Here is a 17,307-nt window from a genome sequence, read left to right on the forward strand (position 1 = left end):
AGTGGCCATCTGCTCCACAAGAAAGGATCAGGATGCCTGGGTTCCACAGGGAAGGGGTGGCTGTCCCTGGATGAAGAGACAAGTGGGAGGCTTGCCAGCCAGGGTCCCAGGAAACTGGGAGCAGCTAAGGTGAGGTCTGGGGCCTTCCCAGCATCCCCATATCCCGGGCCTCATGCCAGGCTAGTGAATGAATCGAAGCTTTGCACTTTGCCAGGAAATCCTTTGAAAGGGCTTCTTGGAGTAGGGAGGAGAATCAGAGTTGGGGAGCCCAACACCCTCTTACCCACCCCCTTCCTCAGTGCTGCTGGCTCCCAGAGAGCCACACTAGGCCAAGCTCTCCCCATAGCCTGCTGAGCCAGTGCCAGTAGGGAGAGCAGTCAGTGAGCACATGGCTTGGCCATGTCTCTTGGTAATAGAGAGAGGGGTACTGAGGTCCAGAGGGACTTTGGGGCCACTGTCCTCTGCCTGTCCCAGGATTAAAGAGCCAGTGAGAGTCCTTTGCCTTGCCAAGGATCCTAAATTACGTTGTAAGGCCCCTTAGCCTTAAGACCACCTTTTATACTTTTGAGTACCAAATGTTCTCACAGCAAACTGGGGTCTACCTTTTTAACTTAATTTGGCGGGAATGTATGAGGCCGATCAAGCCCACTACACTTTTCCCTTGTTTTTTGTTCCACAACTTTACTGAGATAGAACTAAATCCAAAGAACTGTGTTCAAGGCCACAAATTTGAGCCTCTTATCTCAAAAAGGGAGGAGGGGCTAAAATGCTCGCCAAATTAAAAGCTGTCTGTACACTCACCATTTGTGCCTGTATGGCAAACGTTAAGACAGAGTACTACTTAACAAAATCTCCACTACCCAACTCCCTTATTTTTTTATTTTCAGACAGTACCTTGCTAACTAAGTAGCCTAGGCTACCCTCAACATTGGTCTCATCTTTATTTAGCAGTCCAAGTGGAAGGAGGGTCAGACAAAGGGCCACCACACGTCCTTACCTTCCCCATTTCCCTATATTTTGTCCTTACTTCCGTCCTACCACCTCAAGTCTTCAAAAAGCAGATCCGTTTTGGATCCTCGAATCCCTTCTTTGAGAGCTGATATCAAAACACAAAGAATACTGAGGTTTTGCTTTTCCAGCCAGCTCCTCTGTGTAACCCTCACACCCATCACCAACCTCCCAGGTTCCACATCCAGGCTATTTTCATCAACTGGGCTTCAATCCATAAAGTACTTGATATTCACAGGGACCCTGTGTCTGGTATGACCTCTGCCCAGGAGGTAAATAACCCAGGCCTTATTCTACAGAGGTCTAAAATCAAATCTCCCAATCTCCAATCTCCTTGTAACGCTAACCTACTTTTACATTTTAGGTCAATATATTCTTTATTTTTCATTTTTGGAGAAATGGTGACCTGGGACCAAGGAATGCTTAAGTACCAGGAATTAACCCCCACCCCAACTCTATATGATGATGAGGCACACCTTTAATCCTGACACCTGGGACTCAGAAGGAGGCAGAGGCCAGCCTGGTCTACAGAGTGAGTTCCAGTACAGCCAGGGCTACACAGAGAAACACTGTCTCAAAAAAAAAAAAAAAAATTTAAGGGCTGGAAAGATGGCTCAGTGGTCAAGAGCACTGACTGCTCTTCCAGAGGTCCTGAGTTCAATTCCCAGCAACCACATGGTGGCTCACAACCATCTGTAATGGGGTCTGGTGCCCTCTTCTGGTGTGTCTGAAGAGAGCAATGGTGTACTCATATACAAAAAATAAAAATAAAGAGATTTAAAAAAAAAAAAAACACCAAACAAACAAATGGAAAAATCAACCCCTATCATGGCTTTGTTATGGTTTCAAGATTTTGTTGTTACTGCTGTTTTGTTTTGTTTTGTTAATTTTTGAGATGATGGAGTCTCTTGCAACACAGACTAGCTCTAACTCCTGATCCTTCTGCTTCTACCTCCAAAATGCTGAGATTATAATAAACAAGTTTCATGACTCCCAGTATGTATATTTTTAATTTAGAAAATAATTTAAGAAGCATATTGGATCTCTAAATTTGAGACCAGCCTGGTCTATAGCACAAGTTCCAGGACAAACACATACAAACCCTATCTCAAGCAAACAAACAAAAACCATAGGATCAGGAGGCAAAGGCAGGCAGATCTCTGTGAGTTCCAGGCTCATTCACCTGGTCTACATAGTGAGTTCCAGGTATTCAGGAAAATAAATAGCCCTGAGTGCTGTCATTATTTAAGAGAGAGAAAATATCTAGGGACTAGAGAAGTGGCTCAATGATGAAGAGCACATGCTTCTCTTCCAAAGGACCAGGGTTCTGATCCCAGCACCCATGTCAAGTGGCTCACAAATATATATCGCCAAGAGTCTCAACTTTGTCTCACCTCCAGAGGTACCTGCACATACATGGTACACATATACACACAGTACACATGCACACATGATACATATACATGCACCCAGACACACAAAAATAAAACAAATAACTAAATCTTCAAGGGACCCATACTCATCCTAACATTAAAGCTATAAATTACTGACATTTGATTGAAAGGAAAAACCTAAAACTTTAATCAGGATTTTAAAAATCAGGAACTTTAAAACGTATGTCCAGCTGGGCAGTGGTGGCGCACGCCTTTAATCCCAGCACTTGGGAGGCAGAGACAGGCGGATTTCTGAGCTCAAGGCCAGCTTGGTCTACAGAGTGAGTTCCAGGACAGCCAGAACTACACAGAGAAACCCTGTCTCGAAAAATAAAAACAAAACCAAAAAAAAAAGATCTGGAAAAACAAAAAAACAAAAAAACAAAAAAAAAAAAAAAAAGTTTGTCCACCTTGAAAAGCTCAGGGCTGAGGGCTGAGCTCAGCAGAGACTCAACGTGTGCAAAGCCCAGGCCCATCCCCAGGACTATCACCAAAGAGAAAGGGGGGAGAGGAAAAGAGGAGTGGGAGGAGAGGGAGAAGGGAAAGAAAAGAAAGGAGAAGGAAGATTTGGTGAAGTAACCCATCCTGGAAGTCCATCCAGCTGCCCAGCAACTGAGGCAGGAGAATCACTTGAGCTCCGAAATTTCAAGTCAGTTTAGGCAAGATAATGAAACAGTATCATCATGAAAGAAGGATGGAGGGAAGGAGGAAACCTAGGAGTTAGAAGTGTAACTCGATGTTAAAGCATGTCATCCTGAAGGACTTGGCTTCAATCCCTCCCCCCAAAAAAGGGTCAAAAACTAAAATATCTGGGTGTGGTGGCCCACGCCTTTAATCCCAGTGATCAGGAAGCAGAGGCAGGAGTATCTGTGAGTTCAAGGCCAGACTAGTCTACATAGCCATAGACTACTTAAACAAGCCAAGGCTAAACAGTAGGACCAGTCTCAGACAAACCTTAGCTGAGGATGGCTGAGGCAGAAGAGGAGAAATGCCAGGTAGCTTGGCCAACATCATGAGATTTCACCTCAACAACTTGAGCTCTCAATAAACAAACAACTTCAGCTTGTCTGAAAGGACAAATATAAATAATCGAGTGACCCACTGTTTATTCTGGGCCATAGGAAAAGAGTGAAATCTCTGAATGTATTTAAAATTATAAGGGTCTGGCATGCTATCATGTGCGTTTAGTGCCAGCAATCACTCAGGAGGCAGAGGCAGGAGGATCTATGTAAGTCAGATGCCAGTCTGGTCTACACAGCAAGTGCCAGGCCAGCTAAGGCTGTGGAGTGGGACCCTATCATTAATAATAATAATCATTACACTAAGGGTTAAAAGTGTAGCTCAGCAGAGTATGCACATACCATGTTAGAGACTTTTCTTTCCATCCAGAGTCAAAAAAAGGAAGCCGGTCCTAGTGGTAGTGGCGTACGACTTTAATTCCAGCACCCAGGAGGCAGAGGCAGGCAAACCTGAGTTTCAGAACATCAAGGGCTACATAGAGAAACCCTGTCTCAATAAAACAAAAAACAAGAAAGAAAGAGAGAAAGAAAGAAAGAAAGAAAGAAAGAAAGAAAGAAAGAAAGAAAGAAAGAAAGGAAGGAAGAAAGGAAGAAAGAAAGAAAGAAAGAGAGGGAGAAAGAAAGAGGGAAAGAGAGAAAGAGAGAAAGAGAGAAAGAGAGAGAGACAGAGGCAAGTAGGGAGGAAGAAAAGAAAGAAACAACAAAACTAGCCATGAGGCTCAGTTGGTAGAGCATTTGCCTAATACTCATGAAGCTCTAGGTTTAATACCCATCACCAAATAAAGGAGGTACCCAGCATGGTGACATACTCTGTAACCCCAGCACTGAGGAAGTAGAGATAGGAAGATAAGAAATACAAGATAGGTCTGGGTTACGAGATTTTGTTTTTAAAATACCAAAATAATTGCCGGGCGGTGGTGCCAGGACTATACAGAGAAACCCTGTCTCGAAAAAACAAACAAACAAACAAACAAACAAACAAATAAAACAAAAAAAAACCCAAAAAACAAAATTAAAAAACTAGGAAGTTTTTTTTTGTTTGTTTGTTGTTGTTTTTTTTTTTTTTTTTTGGTTTTTCGAGACAGGGTTTCTCTGTGTAGCCCTGGCTGTCCTGGAACTCACTCTGTAGACCAGGCTGGCCTCGAACTCAGAAATCCACCTGCCTCTGCCTCCCAAGTGTTGGGATTAAAGGCGTGCGCCACCACCGCCTGGCAATAATTTATAATTACTGATTGCAAAGACATTGATGCAAGATGTCCCAAATATTGTCACAATGCATTCATTGCCGAACTTAAGAAATTCTATGTTCTAACCAGTTTATTCCAGAGCCAGGGTTTGTTTAGTAATATAAGATCTATCAGCATAGTGCTCGCTTCGGCAGCACATATGCTAAATTGGAACAATACAGAGATTAGCATGGCCCTGCGCAAGGATGACACGCAAATTCGTGAAAAAAGATCTATTAGCATAATTCATAATGGTAACAACATAGAGGAAAAATGATATGATCATATCAACAGGTGCTGAAAAGTATCTGATGACATTGCAAATGCCACTCCTTAAAAAATTGTATTTTAATTAAAGCAGTAATAGACTGGTAATAGAATGGCAATGGCAATGCAGGAAGATGGTAGCAAATTGAAGACTAGCCTAGGCTACTTGCATCCTTGTTTCAAAAAGGAGGCAAGAGGCTTTTATTTATTTATTTATTTTTAGACAGAGGCAATAGCTCAAGCTTATGTCAAATTCCCATTGAAGGGGATAATGACCTTGAATGTCTAGTGGTTCCAGTCAGCATCAACTTCCTGGAGTAACTGGGATCACAAGCGTGCACCATCACCATACCCAGTCTTATGTGGTCTTGGAAATTAATCCTGCTCATGTATGCTAGGCAAGCACTTTCAGGATGAGCTACATTCCCAGGCTTCTTTCTGCCTTTTGGGATGGGAGAGGTGGCCCTGGAGTTGAACTCAGGGCTTCACACAGGCTACATTTGTTCTCTGCCATTAAGCTGCACTTCCAACCAAAAACAGTTATAGGCAGTTAAGTAGCCAGTAGTGATTTAAGGAGAGAGTGAGTCAGGCACATAGCTCTTAGTATGACATACTATCACGTAAAATGTCTTGGGTTCAGTTTCCAACACTGAAAACTGAAAAGGGTAAGGGGATAGGGAACTCTGTATGCCATCGTCAGATATCAGAAAGCATACTCTAAAAATTAAAGTTAGACCAGGTCTGGGGAGATGACTCAAGGTTAAGAATGCACACCTGTGCTTGTTGCCCAGGACCCCCCCTGTAAGAAGGCTCACAAGTGCCTGTAACTCCAGCTCCAGGGGATCCAAACCTCTGGCCTCCTCAGACAGTGCACCCACGTACACAAACCCACAAACACACACCCACACACAGACAGACATGCATATACATCATTTAATTAATTTTTTAAAAATAAAAATTGAAGTTAGGAACCGGCACACACCTGCAATCCTAGTATTCAGGAAGCATAGCTCAGAGGATCCGGAGTTCCAGGTCAGCTGGCTTTGACAGTGAATTGGACTTAGGATTTGCTTAGAATGATAACGGGTACTATATGCATACACAACATTGTGACAGCCAAAACAAACTGTAACACTCAAGGCCTGGGAGGAGAATTATTATTAACTATGAATACATTCCTTCCCTATATGGATTAGGATTCTGGATGGGTATGGTGATTCACACTTGCACTCCGAAGGCTGAAGCAGGAGAAATACCACAAGTTTCAAATACAAATGAAAAAAATTAGAATCCTTACAGTTGTTGAAATCAGCTTCATCTAGTCAACAAATCTGTCTCAAAGCATTTACAAAATCTGGTCTCCGAAACTGAAGTCCCAGCTCAGGTGGCTTCTCCTCTAAGAGAACTCCCCTGCGCTCCACCCTCCAGCCCCTGACAATAGACCACTATCACCAACATACTCTCCCTTCTTGAAGCACAGGTCTACCTTGTGTGACTGCTTCTTTTGTGTCTGTTAAACTTGTGCCACAGACTCTGCTGCTTTCTTAAGTACGTACTCATGGTGCCTAAAATCCACAGAGGTACTTTGTAAACCTCAGTGCAGTGTGCATCAGCTTAACGTCGCTGGAAGGGAAGGGAATTGATGCTTGGCCACTGGAGAGCAGAGGTCAAAATGAAAGAACATGCTCAAGGAGTGGGTAACCCAGTACCACCCAAATTCACCCTTCAATCGTTCTTCAGAGTTCTTCCAACTTCTCAGGAAAAGACAAGCACACACAGGGCTCTGTGTATGATATACATTTATATATATATTCACTCTCATTTTATTGTACTTTATCCTCTTTTTACAGTAGATCTGACACAGGCATTAAATAACTGCAGAAGGAGACCACCGGGAAGATGAAGGGGCAGGAAGACCTGGATACCCAAAGTGGAAGAGACACAGATCCAGTTGGAGGAAAGGGGGAAGGATTTACTTGAGGGTGAGACGTGGGGGCTGCAGTGAAGAGGAGGGAGGTTAGGAAGGGTAAGAAGAAGCAGAGAGGCCAGAGGAAGAGGCTGCTGTGATGGACCAAAACTCGGAGCAGGGTGCTCTTTCTTAACATTCTAGGGACATTATAGGGGTTGTTTGTTTCTTTGTTTGTTTGTTTAAAGGCAAAAGAGTTTAAAGGAGGCGGGGCCAAGAAATTCAGAGCTGAGCTGGAGGCGGGTGTCTGAAGCTGTCAGGCTGGTATGCAGAAAGAGAAGACCTTAGTGACCAGTTAGCAACTTGCAAGGAGTAGCCAGAAAGAGGATGGGGGTGGGTAGATCTGAGCTCAGGGAGTCCCCCCAGCCAGCTGACGTTTCCAAGGTGGCCACTGGGGATAGAGCCAAGACAGCGGCCCCTCCCCCAGAGCTCCCTGGGAAGGAGAACTTGAAAGATATTCTGGGAAAGCCAGTGGGGGAAGGGAACCATCAGTTAAAAACAAAGTGGATATTCAGAGCAGGTCAAGCCCGCCTGAGTAGGAGCTGTTTGGATGACAGGAGGGACCAGGACGAAGTTAAAAGTCTAAGCCTACTAGAGAATTTTCTAGAAGAATTAAAGACTTCTCTTCCAGTCCTCCTTTGGAGTCACAATTGGAGGAGAAGCAGGATGTACTAGGAAGGACGGAAAAGGCCACAGAACCAACTTGTACTCAGCTACAAATGGCAGTTTTTCAGAGGGAGGGGTAAGGGAGAGGAGAGGACAGAACTGCTGGAGGAACCACCAAGTCAAAGCCACCAAGATACTGTTATGGTGACAGAAGTGTGAAGAGACAAGAGAAAAGTGGCTACACCGTTGAGAAGGGAGGGAAAACAGTTTTCACCCCTGGGAAGCAAACGGCTGAAACGGGAGAGGGGTATGTGGGGGTAGAGTCGGGGTAGATGGGACCATTTTCTAGAACTCTCAGAGGATGTGAGTAGAAATTGAAACAGGAGTTGTAAGGACATCTCATTCATAAACTCAAAACTAGACAATTCCAACAGTGCAGAGGCCCTTGTGCATGCTAGGCAAGTCCTCTGTCGCTGAGTCACAACTCCAACTCCCGAGTTAGAAAACTCCTGACTCCTCTCTGTCTCTGGCTCAGCTAAGGCTGGAAGATGTTGGAAATTGTGTGGACCTCAGGCGGGGTAAAGAAGCTGGGGAAAGGGTGTGAGGATCAGACAAGTCATAGCTCTGTTATAAAAAATACCTTTGGGGTGGGTGAGGGAGGGACCAGGCAGGGTCAAGGACATTCCAGAAGCATCCACAGGAAAGTGTGGGTGAGTGGGGGTGGGGAGCCTCAGGTTTTGTTGATTCGGAGTTTGAAGGCCACACGGCCAGCGAACTTGTCCCGCTCATCATCTGTGGCAATATTGACAGCGTTGATGCGGCATTCTACGTTCACCTCCACGTTGGGGGTCACATTCAGGAACTTCACAGCCACCAAGGGCTGTGTATAGTTTACCTAGGCCAGAAGAAGAAAAAGACTCAAGCCTCTGGTACCTTGGGCTCTTTCCCGAGAACCTCATTTTGTCATTCAGGAGCCACCATCAAGGACATTCCTCGGTGGGACTTACATGGAACTTTTTGCCATAGTAGGGAAAGTACATCAGGTCAATGTTGCCATTGGCAGGGAACATGACGAAGTGGCCAAGATTCTCAGCATCTTCATCTCTCTGTGGGGGTGCAAGAAGGTTAAGGGGAGAGGATATGAGGAACAGCAGGCACCTGGAAGAGCTCACAAGACTTCCCTCGTACCTCCTTCATCCCAAATTATCCCTGTCAAATTTGTTTTCTTTGAGCTGTGCATCTGCTCAGTAGCTGTGTGTGTGTTTGTGTGTGCGCGCATGCACACATGTTCGTATCTGCATGCCTCCAGAGAGGGGTCTGCCATCAGACTAGATCTTCTAAGTGTACTGACAACACTGTGGGGACCTTCTACTCCACCATCAACCCCAAGTTCTTACCCCATCCTTGGGAATCGGTCTCTGGAGCAGAGCCAAGAAAGAACAGATAAACAGTCAAGGCTCAGTAGGAAGGAAGAGGGAAACTGCTGGGGGAGGGAGGGCAGAGTTTCTAGAGAGGACAGAGTCGGGTACAGGGTTCCAAGGACAGCTACTTGTAGCAAATGATGCTAACGAATCAGCAGATAGCAGACTTCTAAAGGGAACTGAAAATCAAGGCATTATGGGAGAGTGGAAGAAACACAGATAACTGAGTCGTAAGAGGTCGACAGGGAAGGAACCAGAGGCCAAAGCTCTGGTGCAGGAGGGGATGGGTCTATCTCCAGGAGAGCAGGCTCTCTGTATTATCCTAGAGAGAAGCAAAAGGGCTAAAAAGCCTCTTAGAACTAAAACTGCACAGAAGCCCAGTCTTACCCCCTTGTCACTATAGTGTTGGGGCCTCTGAAAGCACAAAAAGACAGGGAGGTATGGGTGAAGCACTCAGAAACCAGGAAGCATAACCAAGTGGGCAGGTAGGGAGGACCCACACACTCACCTTCCCAGCACAGGTGACGTTCATGCTCTGGTTTGCCCCTGCATAGAAGTTGATGACCTAGAGAGGGTGGATTTAGAAGAAGTTACCACATCTTGGTGTCGAGCCTTTCAGCTCCAGAGCTTAGCTTCCAATAGCTCCACCTCTTAGAATAAACTACCAAAAATCTCTTTAATGCCCATTAACCCCAATGAAAGGACACATTAGTTAACAGATGGTGGCCCAGCTCCCTCCTCAATCCTCCCTGAGGACCAATGTCATGGGTACCCGGTTCATTTTGATGAAGACGCAGGGCTGCCCGGTGCTGTAACCATAGTGGGTAGGGTCCCCAATGCCAGAACAATTGCCCAGCTGGGTCCGGTTGAACTGGCAGGCACGTTTTGGATAGTTCAGAACCCCGTTATCTGGTTGTTCATAATATCGCCCAGGACGGCAGACGTCATTCTTTTGAGCTTGGATGGAGTCGTTGTAAGCTAGGCAGTGGGAGGGAGACAGAGAAGGTCAGAGGCCTGAGGTTTCACTTCTGGGGTCCAGGATTCCTTCCCCCAAGGTCCTGGACTAGCCCCACACTCACGTTCCAAGAACTTGTTGAGCTTCTGAACATGCTGATCCCAGCTTTCGGTGTCACTAATGTTGACAATGACATCAAGGTTCTCAGTCTTGGGTCGAATCATCAAGCCTAGAGCCAACATGAGTGAAGACTGGGGGTCACATATAAGATGAAGGGAACACATCAAGGGAAGAAGATAGATATGAAGATCACCAGGGTCAGGTGGGGGCAAAGATCTGAAATTGCCCTCCTGGGAGGGCAATCTCCTGTGGCAGCTGCCACACATGACTCCCGGCTGCAGGGCATGGGAAGGAAGGACCAAGTTCAAGAACTCCTTATCAAACTCCTGAAAAGAACTGTAAATTCCTTGTGAGGGCTTAAAGACACAGCAGTTCTAGTGACTGGTAAAGGGAGGCTCTTCTCTCACCTGGTGTGGCCAGTCGGTCCTGGTACTTGGGGGTATGGTCAGAGACAGTCTGCAGCATTACCCACATGGTGAGGGTGAACATGGCGGTAAGGAAGCCGTAGAAGACGAGGTAGAAGAGGAGGATGAAGGCTAGGGGAGAGGAACTAGAGTCAGCAGCTTCTACATCTCCCTTATAAAAGCTCACCCAACCCATCAACCTCACTCATCCTTCTTCCTCTCAAGCTGTGTATTGGGATAGGCCAAGGAGCAACAGGATATCTTAGGGCCTTCCCCTGGGAGCTAAAGGAAACAAGCTGGAAACAGGCAAGGCCCAGCTCCAGCACTGACTCCCAGACTCCTCCTGGGGCACGGTGAAGTCCGACCTTTTGGAGGCCACAAGAGACCTAAACTGTAGTTGTTGTGACAGTTCCAAGAATAGGCCACTGTCATTTTGCATCTAATACATTTCCAACTTCTCAGCCATGCATGGTCCTGAAAAGGCACAGCATCTGTTCCTGCTGTATTGGAACAGAGCTGTCTTAGCACAGGAATCTGTAACCTGGTTCTGGACACCATTCCCAGCCAAATTCTTACCACCTCAGAGCCTAGACTCCCAGGACTCCAGTATCAATATCTGTCTGTCTGTCTATCTGTCTATCTCTTTCTCTCCTGAGGAATCAGCTCCTGAAATGAGGGGCTAACGGCCCAGCAGTCACCTCCACCTTTAACTCACACAAGATCTTGGCCAAAGTCATGGAAAAGACAGAAGCCTAGAAGCCTTCCCTGGACATCATCCTCCTGACTCCTCTCCTAGGCCTCGTGTGAGGAGGACATGCTGTTCCAATCACCCTGAACTATCAGTCTTTCCTCCTAAGAAGACGCAGTTCCTCTGTGAAGGCTCCTGAGTATCTCAAGCATTCATCCATTGATCCTTCACACCCCACAGAGTCTTTTACTCCTTGAGGACATGGTCTGCACTGACCTCCTTTCATGGTCCCCCAAGCCTCAGGTGGGTGGTCTGATGAAGACTGTGTCCAATCAATGTGAGTATATTGTAAATTATGTCACACAGAATTCCTTGTGCTTCAATTCTCTAGCTTGGCATTGTCTTTTGCAAGAATGTCATCCTTACCTCACAGGGTACCCATCAGCAGCCCCTGACTACATAAAAGTCCTTGCACACCCCTGAGGTAAGGGTAGAGAGTTCCTCCAAGGCATCTGAGTCCCATGTAAACACCCTGCCGGAGGATGTACCCATCTCAGCACTGTGACCATTTCTCCCTCCACCTCTGACATCTGAAAATGTCAAGCCTAGAAAAGTATCATCTGTCCTGGCAGCCCCCCACCCACGAAGCAGCCACAGAGGGCTCCAAACGGCCAATGGTGGAAGACAGACAAACAACTTCCGCTGTTAAGAACGCCCCCCCAAGCCCCCCTGCCAGATCCGCCTCCTCATGAATGTTCCCAGGGTCCAAGGGGGTGGGTGAGAGCTAAAAATAAACGAGGTTGGCTAGCTAGTGAGAGCCAGGGGGAGAGTTAGGGCACTCTTCGGGGAGAGGGATGATGACCGTGTGCAACCGCAGGGCCTGAGCCGGAGCGGGAGCGCCGTGGCACGGACACGCGCGCAGAGCCCGCGACCCCCCGCCCGAGGGGGCTCCGCGGGGGGCGGGCAGGCGGCAGTGACCTACTTTCTCCGCCTCCGCAGAGGCCAGTCAGAGAGATTAGACCGCTGATTCGGGCCCCTCCCGATCCAAAGCCCGACAGTGGGGGCTGGACGCCAGGGACCCGGCAGGAGAGCTGGGGCGACGCCCGCGGGACCCTGCGCCCCAAAGGCGTCGCCGAGCGGTCAGCTACCACCTTTCCGGCGCCATCCCCGCGTACCCCAGCTAGTCCCGGTGCGCCCCATGAACTGGTGCGTCCGCGGGTTCCACACGAACTCCTTCCACTCCTCAACCACCTGCCCGCAGCTCTTCTTCTCTTTCTGGATGACCATCTTGGAGGCACGGGGCGAGTCCCGGCGCGCTGCTAGGGGCTGCGGAGAAGCCCGGGCGTCGCGCGCTGAAGCCCTCCACGCACCGAATGCGCGCGGGAGCGAGGCGAGGGAGACTCCAATCAGATATGCAGCTGCTGCAAATTCCGGGGTGCACAGCCACGCGCTGTGGTCTGCTGGCAGTGCGGCGGAGGTGCGCCGAAGCTAGGCCCCCCGACTGCGATAGAAAGGGGGCTGTCAAAACAGGGAAAGATAACCAGGGGAAGGAATACCAAGGCACCTTCACCCCACACACCGCCTAGAAGCAAAACAAAAAGGGGTGCAAAACCAGACGGCTCCAAAATTCGAGCGAAATGCAGAAAAAGCGGGGTGCAAAGAAGCAGGGAAAGATGGGGGAGGGAGCCGCCCCGAAATCCGAGATGCAAAGAGGCTGTGGAACGCGGCAGGTGGCCGATTAAGGCTCCTCCGACAAACGGCGACAGCCACACCACAGTTGGCCCAGCCAGTGGGAGCTGGGGCGGGGACGAGCAGTCGGGCGGGGGGGGGGAATAGGCAAGGATAGGGGCCCCCCAATCGGAGGCTCCGCTCCTCAGCAGTGCGGGGAGCGCGGTCCCAGCGCACAGTCTTTATACTCTGTGACTCTGAGGGTGTCCGCCCCCTTCCCACCCACCCCCCCAGGAACCCCGCCTCTTCGTTGCTCGCCCAGGAGACCTCATACATATGCAAATACAGAGGGGGATTGGACCCGCCCCCTGGTGCGTCTTTTGGTCCTAGTCGGCTTTTCGTTACCCCAGATCCCAGGTACAGTACTGAAACTAGGTGGGAAAAGAAGACAGAGGGTGAGTCTGGGTAGAGTTGAAAAAAAAAATCACCCCCTGGAGGCTCAAACCTAAAGACAAGCTGATACGCACTCAAAAGTGGGGGGCTCGGGGCAGGGAATTTAAAAAGAGACTAAGAGTTACTTCGAAAGCCTCCGGAACAGAGGGTAGAATGTGAGAGGAATAAAGAAAAGCAAGCGCCAGACACCAAGAAAGAGCCTAAAAACTAGAACACAGAGAAGGATAGAAGCCACCACAGGACGCCGTTCTTCTCGGTTCCTTCTAGGTTCCTTTGTCCAACCTACCTGTTCTCCATGATCAGGGACTCTGCCACCTTCCCAAACTTGTCTGAGGCTCCAGAATTTCCCTGCGTCCCTAATCCTAGTTCTACAGCCAGGTCTGCATATGTCCTGCCTCCCAGCCCCCACCGACAGGTCTATCTTTGCTGGAACATTGGCTGCTGCTCTGAGGAAGCCCTTAGACTGGGGCCATTATCTTTACTTCTTTCTGTGGCAGGAGCACCATGGCCCATATTTATAGAAATTGATTCTCTTCTTCTACCGTGTGGGTTCTGTACACAAGGCTGGCCTTGAAGGGATGCTCCTGCCTCTGCCTCCCAAATTCCGGATTTATAAAAATATGCCATATTTTATTATTCTTGGTGGTGATAGTAGTGTGTTTTGTTTGTTTGTTTGTTTTGTTTTTTGTTTTTCATTTCTTGAGACAGGATCTTATTTATCCCAGGCTGGTCTGGAACACTGGTCTGAAGTAACCAAGGATTATTTGAATTCCTAGTTCTCCTGCTTCGACTCCTGAATACTGGGATTGCAGGTGTGTACCATCATATCCAGCTCCAGGGTTGCCTTCCTCTGCTGAAATTACAGGTGTGCATGACTATGTCTGATTGTAATTTTAATTTTACTCCACGTATCATGGAAGTAATTCTAGCATTTTAAACTGTGAAATGCATAATTAAATTCAATGAATGTACCAGGCATGGTGACCAGATCTGGATTGATTGAGGTCAGGAGTTGAAAGTCAGTTGGGACAGCATAACTAGACCCTAACTCAGAAAAAGAAGAAGAGGGAGAGGAAGAAAAAGAAGAGGAGGAAGAGAAAGAGGAGGAGGAGGGAAGAAGAAGGGGAAGGAGAAAGAAGAGGAGGAGAAAGAAGAGCCAGATACCTTAATCCATGCTGGTAACTCAAACTGAAGGTGTGAGGATAACACTTGAAGCCAGCCTGGCCTAATAGAGAAATCTCGTTGCAAAAATAAAGCCAATGCGTGTGTGTGTGTGTGTGTGTGTGTGTGTGTGTGTGTGTGTGTGAGGGTGGGTGTCATCCTGGGGGAATTGGAGAAGAATGTGAGAAGATATTATTGAAATACATTGTAAAGATTTATTTATTTATTATATATGAATACACTGTAGCTGTCTTCAGACACACCAGAAGAGGGCATCAGATCTCATTATAGATGGTTGTGAGCCACCATGTGGTTGCTGGGATTTGAACTCAGGACCTCTGGAAGTGCAGTCAGTGCTCTTAACCACTGAGCCATCTCTCCAGCCCCCGAAATACATTGTATATGTTCAAAAGATTTTCAAAAAATAAATACAATGTTAGATATATTACCCTTATGGCACATAATTCCATATACATGTGTGTGTGTGTGTATGTGTGTGTGTGTACATGCATGCAACTTGCACGGCCACAAGAAACAAGGCCAATTTGGACACATTAGAGCATGTAAGTATTCTAGGTAAGAGAGGCAACTGACTTGAATAGGGATATCAAGGTGGAAGATGGGAGATATGAGAATGAGTTAAAAAACCTATTTCAGAGGTAGGACGAGTAAACAACAGGGATAAGGCAAAGCAAGGGGCCAAGGCTGCCGCCTGAGTTTTTCTCGTGAGCACATGGATCATGAACTTACTTGTATGCTCTGTCTCTGTCATTACATTGTAAACTTCCCCTCCCCCATCCCAGTGCTGAGGCCCAAAACCCAGGGCCCTAAATATAATTGGCAGATACTCTACCAGTGAGCTATCTTCCCCACCCTAGACTCTATGCTTTTTGAGAGTCGGCCTTTATCTAAACGAGATAATGCTGGTTACTGAATTCAGCTTAAACATGGAAGGGCTTCTTCTGTAAGAAATCCCAGGAAAGCAGCTTGATCTCTCCAGTGAAAGAAGAAGAACACTAAAATGGACACACACACACACACACACACACACCAGGGCAAATACAGCCTATGGTGGCCTTCAGCTTCTTGTCTCAGGTTCTACCCTGGGCACCAGGCTCACTTTCTTAGAAAAGAGAGGGTAAATACCTTCTGGGCACTAGAGATAGGTCACCAAGTAGGATGCCTGTTGTTCCCGTTCTTATGTCTTCTGTAGGTAAGGAGGGAGTGGATGGGAGGGAGGAAGGAGTTCTGTATCATGTGTGACCCGTCCTCAGAGGGAGACAAGGTGAGAAAGGGGAGATCCAGAAGAGCCTGTAATAGACCTAGGGACAAACCTTCAGGCTGGGGCTGTAGCTTATAGGTATGATGCTTTCCTCTATGTACAGAGCCCTGGCTTCAATCCCAAGCAAAAGGGGAGCAAGAGGAGAAAAAACTCTTCTTTTGGAACCTGCCTCCGTCCAGGATCTCCAGAGAGGAAGAAGGAGATAGACGGCTGTCCCAGAAGCAGAGACTGTCCATAATCAAAGGTCTAGCTATGCTCCCTTGTGTCCTCCTAATTCCAGGATATGTATGTGTGTGTAGTGTGTGTGTGTAACGAGTGTGTGTGTAGTGTGTGTGTAGTATGTGTGTGTATGTGTGTAGTGTGTGTGTATGTAGTGTATAGTGTGTGTGTGTGTAGTGTGTGTATATGTAGTGTATAGTGTGTGTGTGTGTGTAGTGTGTGTATATGTAGTATATAGTGTGTGTGTATGTGTAGTGTGTGTGTGTAGTGTGTGTGTGTGTATGTAGAAGTCAGAATACAACGTGTCAGTTCTCACCACACATTTTATGTAAGCCCTAGGAATGAAACTCAGTCAGCCATGCTTGGTAGCAGCTTGGTACCTGCTGAGCCATCCAGCCCTGAGTCCAGGATTTAGATGAATGAGTTAAACAAGGTGGAATTTTGCAAAGACAAAGACTAGGAAAGCTCAGTCTTTGCAAGCTGAAAGGAACCTTCTGGTGCCGCTCACTGGGAGAGCACTTCCCTTGCATGCATGAGGTACTAAGGCTGCTCCTTAGCACTGAAAAAAAAAAAAATTCTGTGGCTGGATAGTGGTGGTGTTTATGTAATGTGTAAATGTCCTTTATGCTACTCAAATGACACTTTTGATAATGGTTAGAATGGTGATTTTTAGTTGCTTGTATTTTATCTCAACTAAAACAAAACAAAACAGTTAGATAAAACAGAACCGTTCTGCACTGACCAGATGGAGCCCAGACTCTCAGCAGGACACACCAGGCCTTTCATCACATGACCCAAGGAGCCTCCTCCAACCTACCTTCTTCCCATCTCCTGCCCAAGGCTCAACCCCATGACATCCCCTCCCTCCCCTTGTTCTCTAGACTTAGCAGCTTCATATTTACTCATCAAAAACCAAACGGGACTTAAATTAAAAACAAAACAAACAAACAAAAAAACAATCGAACTCTCATCTTGAGCACTTTTCGTGTGCCAAGCACTATAGTAGACGTTTTTGCCTAAATGGTTGTATCAAATCTTTAGAGCACCCCCAGAGACAGAGGAAAGCTGATGTCTGTAAGTTCAGTACCAGCCTGGTCTATCTAGTGAGTTCTGGGACAGCCAGAGTTACAGAATTAAACCCAGTCTAAAAATAATGGTGGGGACTGAGAGTTCCAGTCATTTGTTCAACTTCGCGCATCTAATAGCTCATCCCTGTCAGGAAATTAGTATCTAGGTTCCCCAGTGTCCCAGAGATGTCAGTGATTTGTGGGATTCTGTTTCCCTTCCTTCCTTCCTTCCTTCCTCCCTCCCTCCCTCTCTGCCTTCCTCCCTCCCTCCCTTCCTTTACTTTGGTTTGTCCTGACAGAGTTTCTCTGTGTAGTCCTGACTGTCCTGGAACTCGATTTGTAGA

General features: G+C 47.1%; 1 protein-coding gene and 1 non-coding gene across 2 annotated transcripts; one reads left to right on the plus strand and one right to left on the minus strand.

Annotated features, from left to right (window-relative positions):
• The first annotated feature begins 4,825 nt into the window (after window positions 1–4,825).
• On the plus strand, window positions 4,826–4,927 carry LOC114631803. Its single transcript, XR_003713005.1, has one exon. It is a non-coding gene; the product is annotated as a U6 spliceosomal RNA (small nuclear RNA).
• Window positions 4,928–6,735: 1,808 nt separating this feature from the next.
• Window positions 6,736–12,996, minus strand: Atp1b2 (ATPase Na+/K+ transporting subunit beta 2). Its single transcript, XM_028780120.1, has 7 exons — window positions 12,289–12,996; window positions 10,429–10,557; window positions 10,026–10,130; window positions 9,719–9,924; window positions 9,455–9,511; window positions 8,533–8,631; window positions 6,736–8,420 (listed from the first exon to the last, which is right to left on the minus strand). Exons 1-7 carry the CDS (start codon window positions 12,398–12,400, stop codon window positions 8,256–8,258), a joined length of 873 nt encoding a protein of 290 aa, XP_028635953.1. The 5' UTR covers window positions 12,401–12,996; the 3' UTR covers window positions 6,736–8,255.
• Between the last annotated feature and the right edge of the window lie 4,311 nt (window positions 12,997–17,307).

Source organism: Grammomys surdaster, unplaced genomic scaffold (assembly GCF_004785775.1).
Source record: "Grammomys surdaster isolate TR1022 unplaced genomic scaffold, NIH_TR_1.0 364, whole genome shotgun sequence".
Lineage (NCBI taxonomy): Eukaryota > Metazoa > Chordata > Mammalia > Rodentia > Muridae > Grammomys > Grammomys surdaster.

What these genes read in the sequence shown, in the direction of transcription:
- Atp1b2 (XM_028780120.1), bottom strand. Translation starts at nt 12,400, where the DNA reads ATGGTCATCCAGAAAGAGAAGAAGAGCTGCGGGCAGGTGGTTGAGGAG. An exon ending in GCGCACCGGGACTAGCTGGG is followed by an intron (nt 10,558 to 12,288) that starts GTACGCGGGGAT and finishes CCTCTCCCCTAG; the next exon opens with CCTTCATCCTCCTCTTCTAC. An exon ending in GCTCAACAAGTTCTTGGAAC is followed by an intron (nt 9,925 to 10,025) that starts GTGAGTGTGGGG and finishes CCCACTGCCTAG; the next exon opens with CTTACAACGACTCCATCCAA.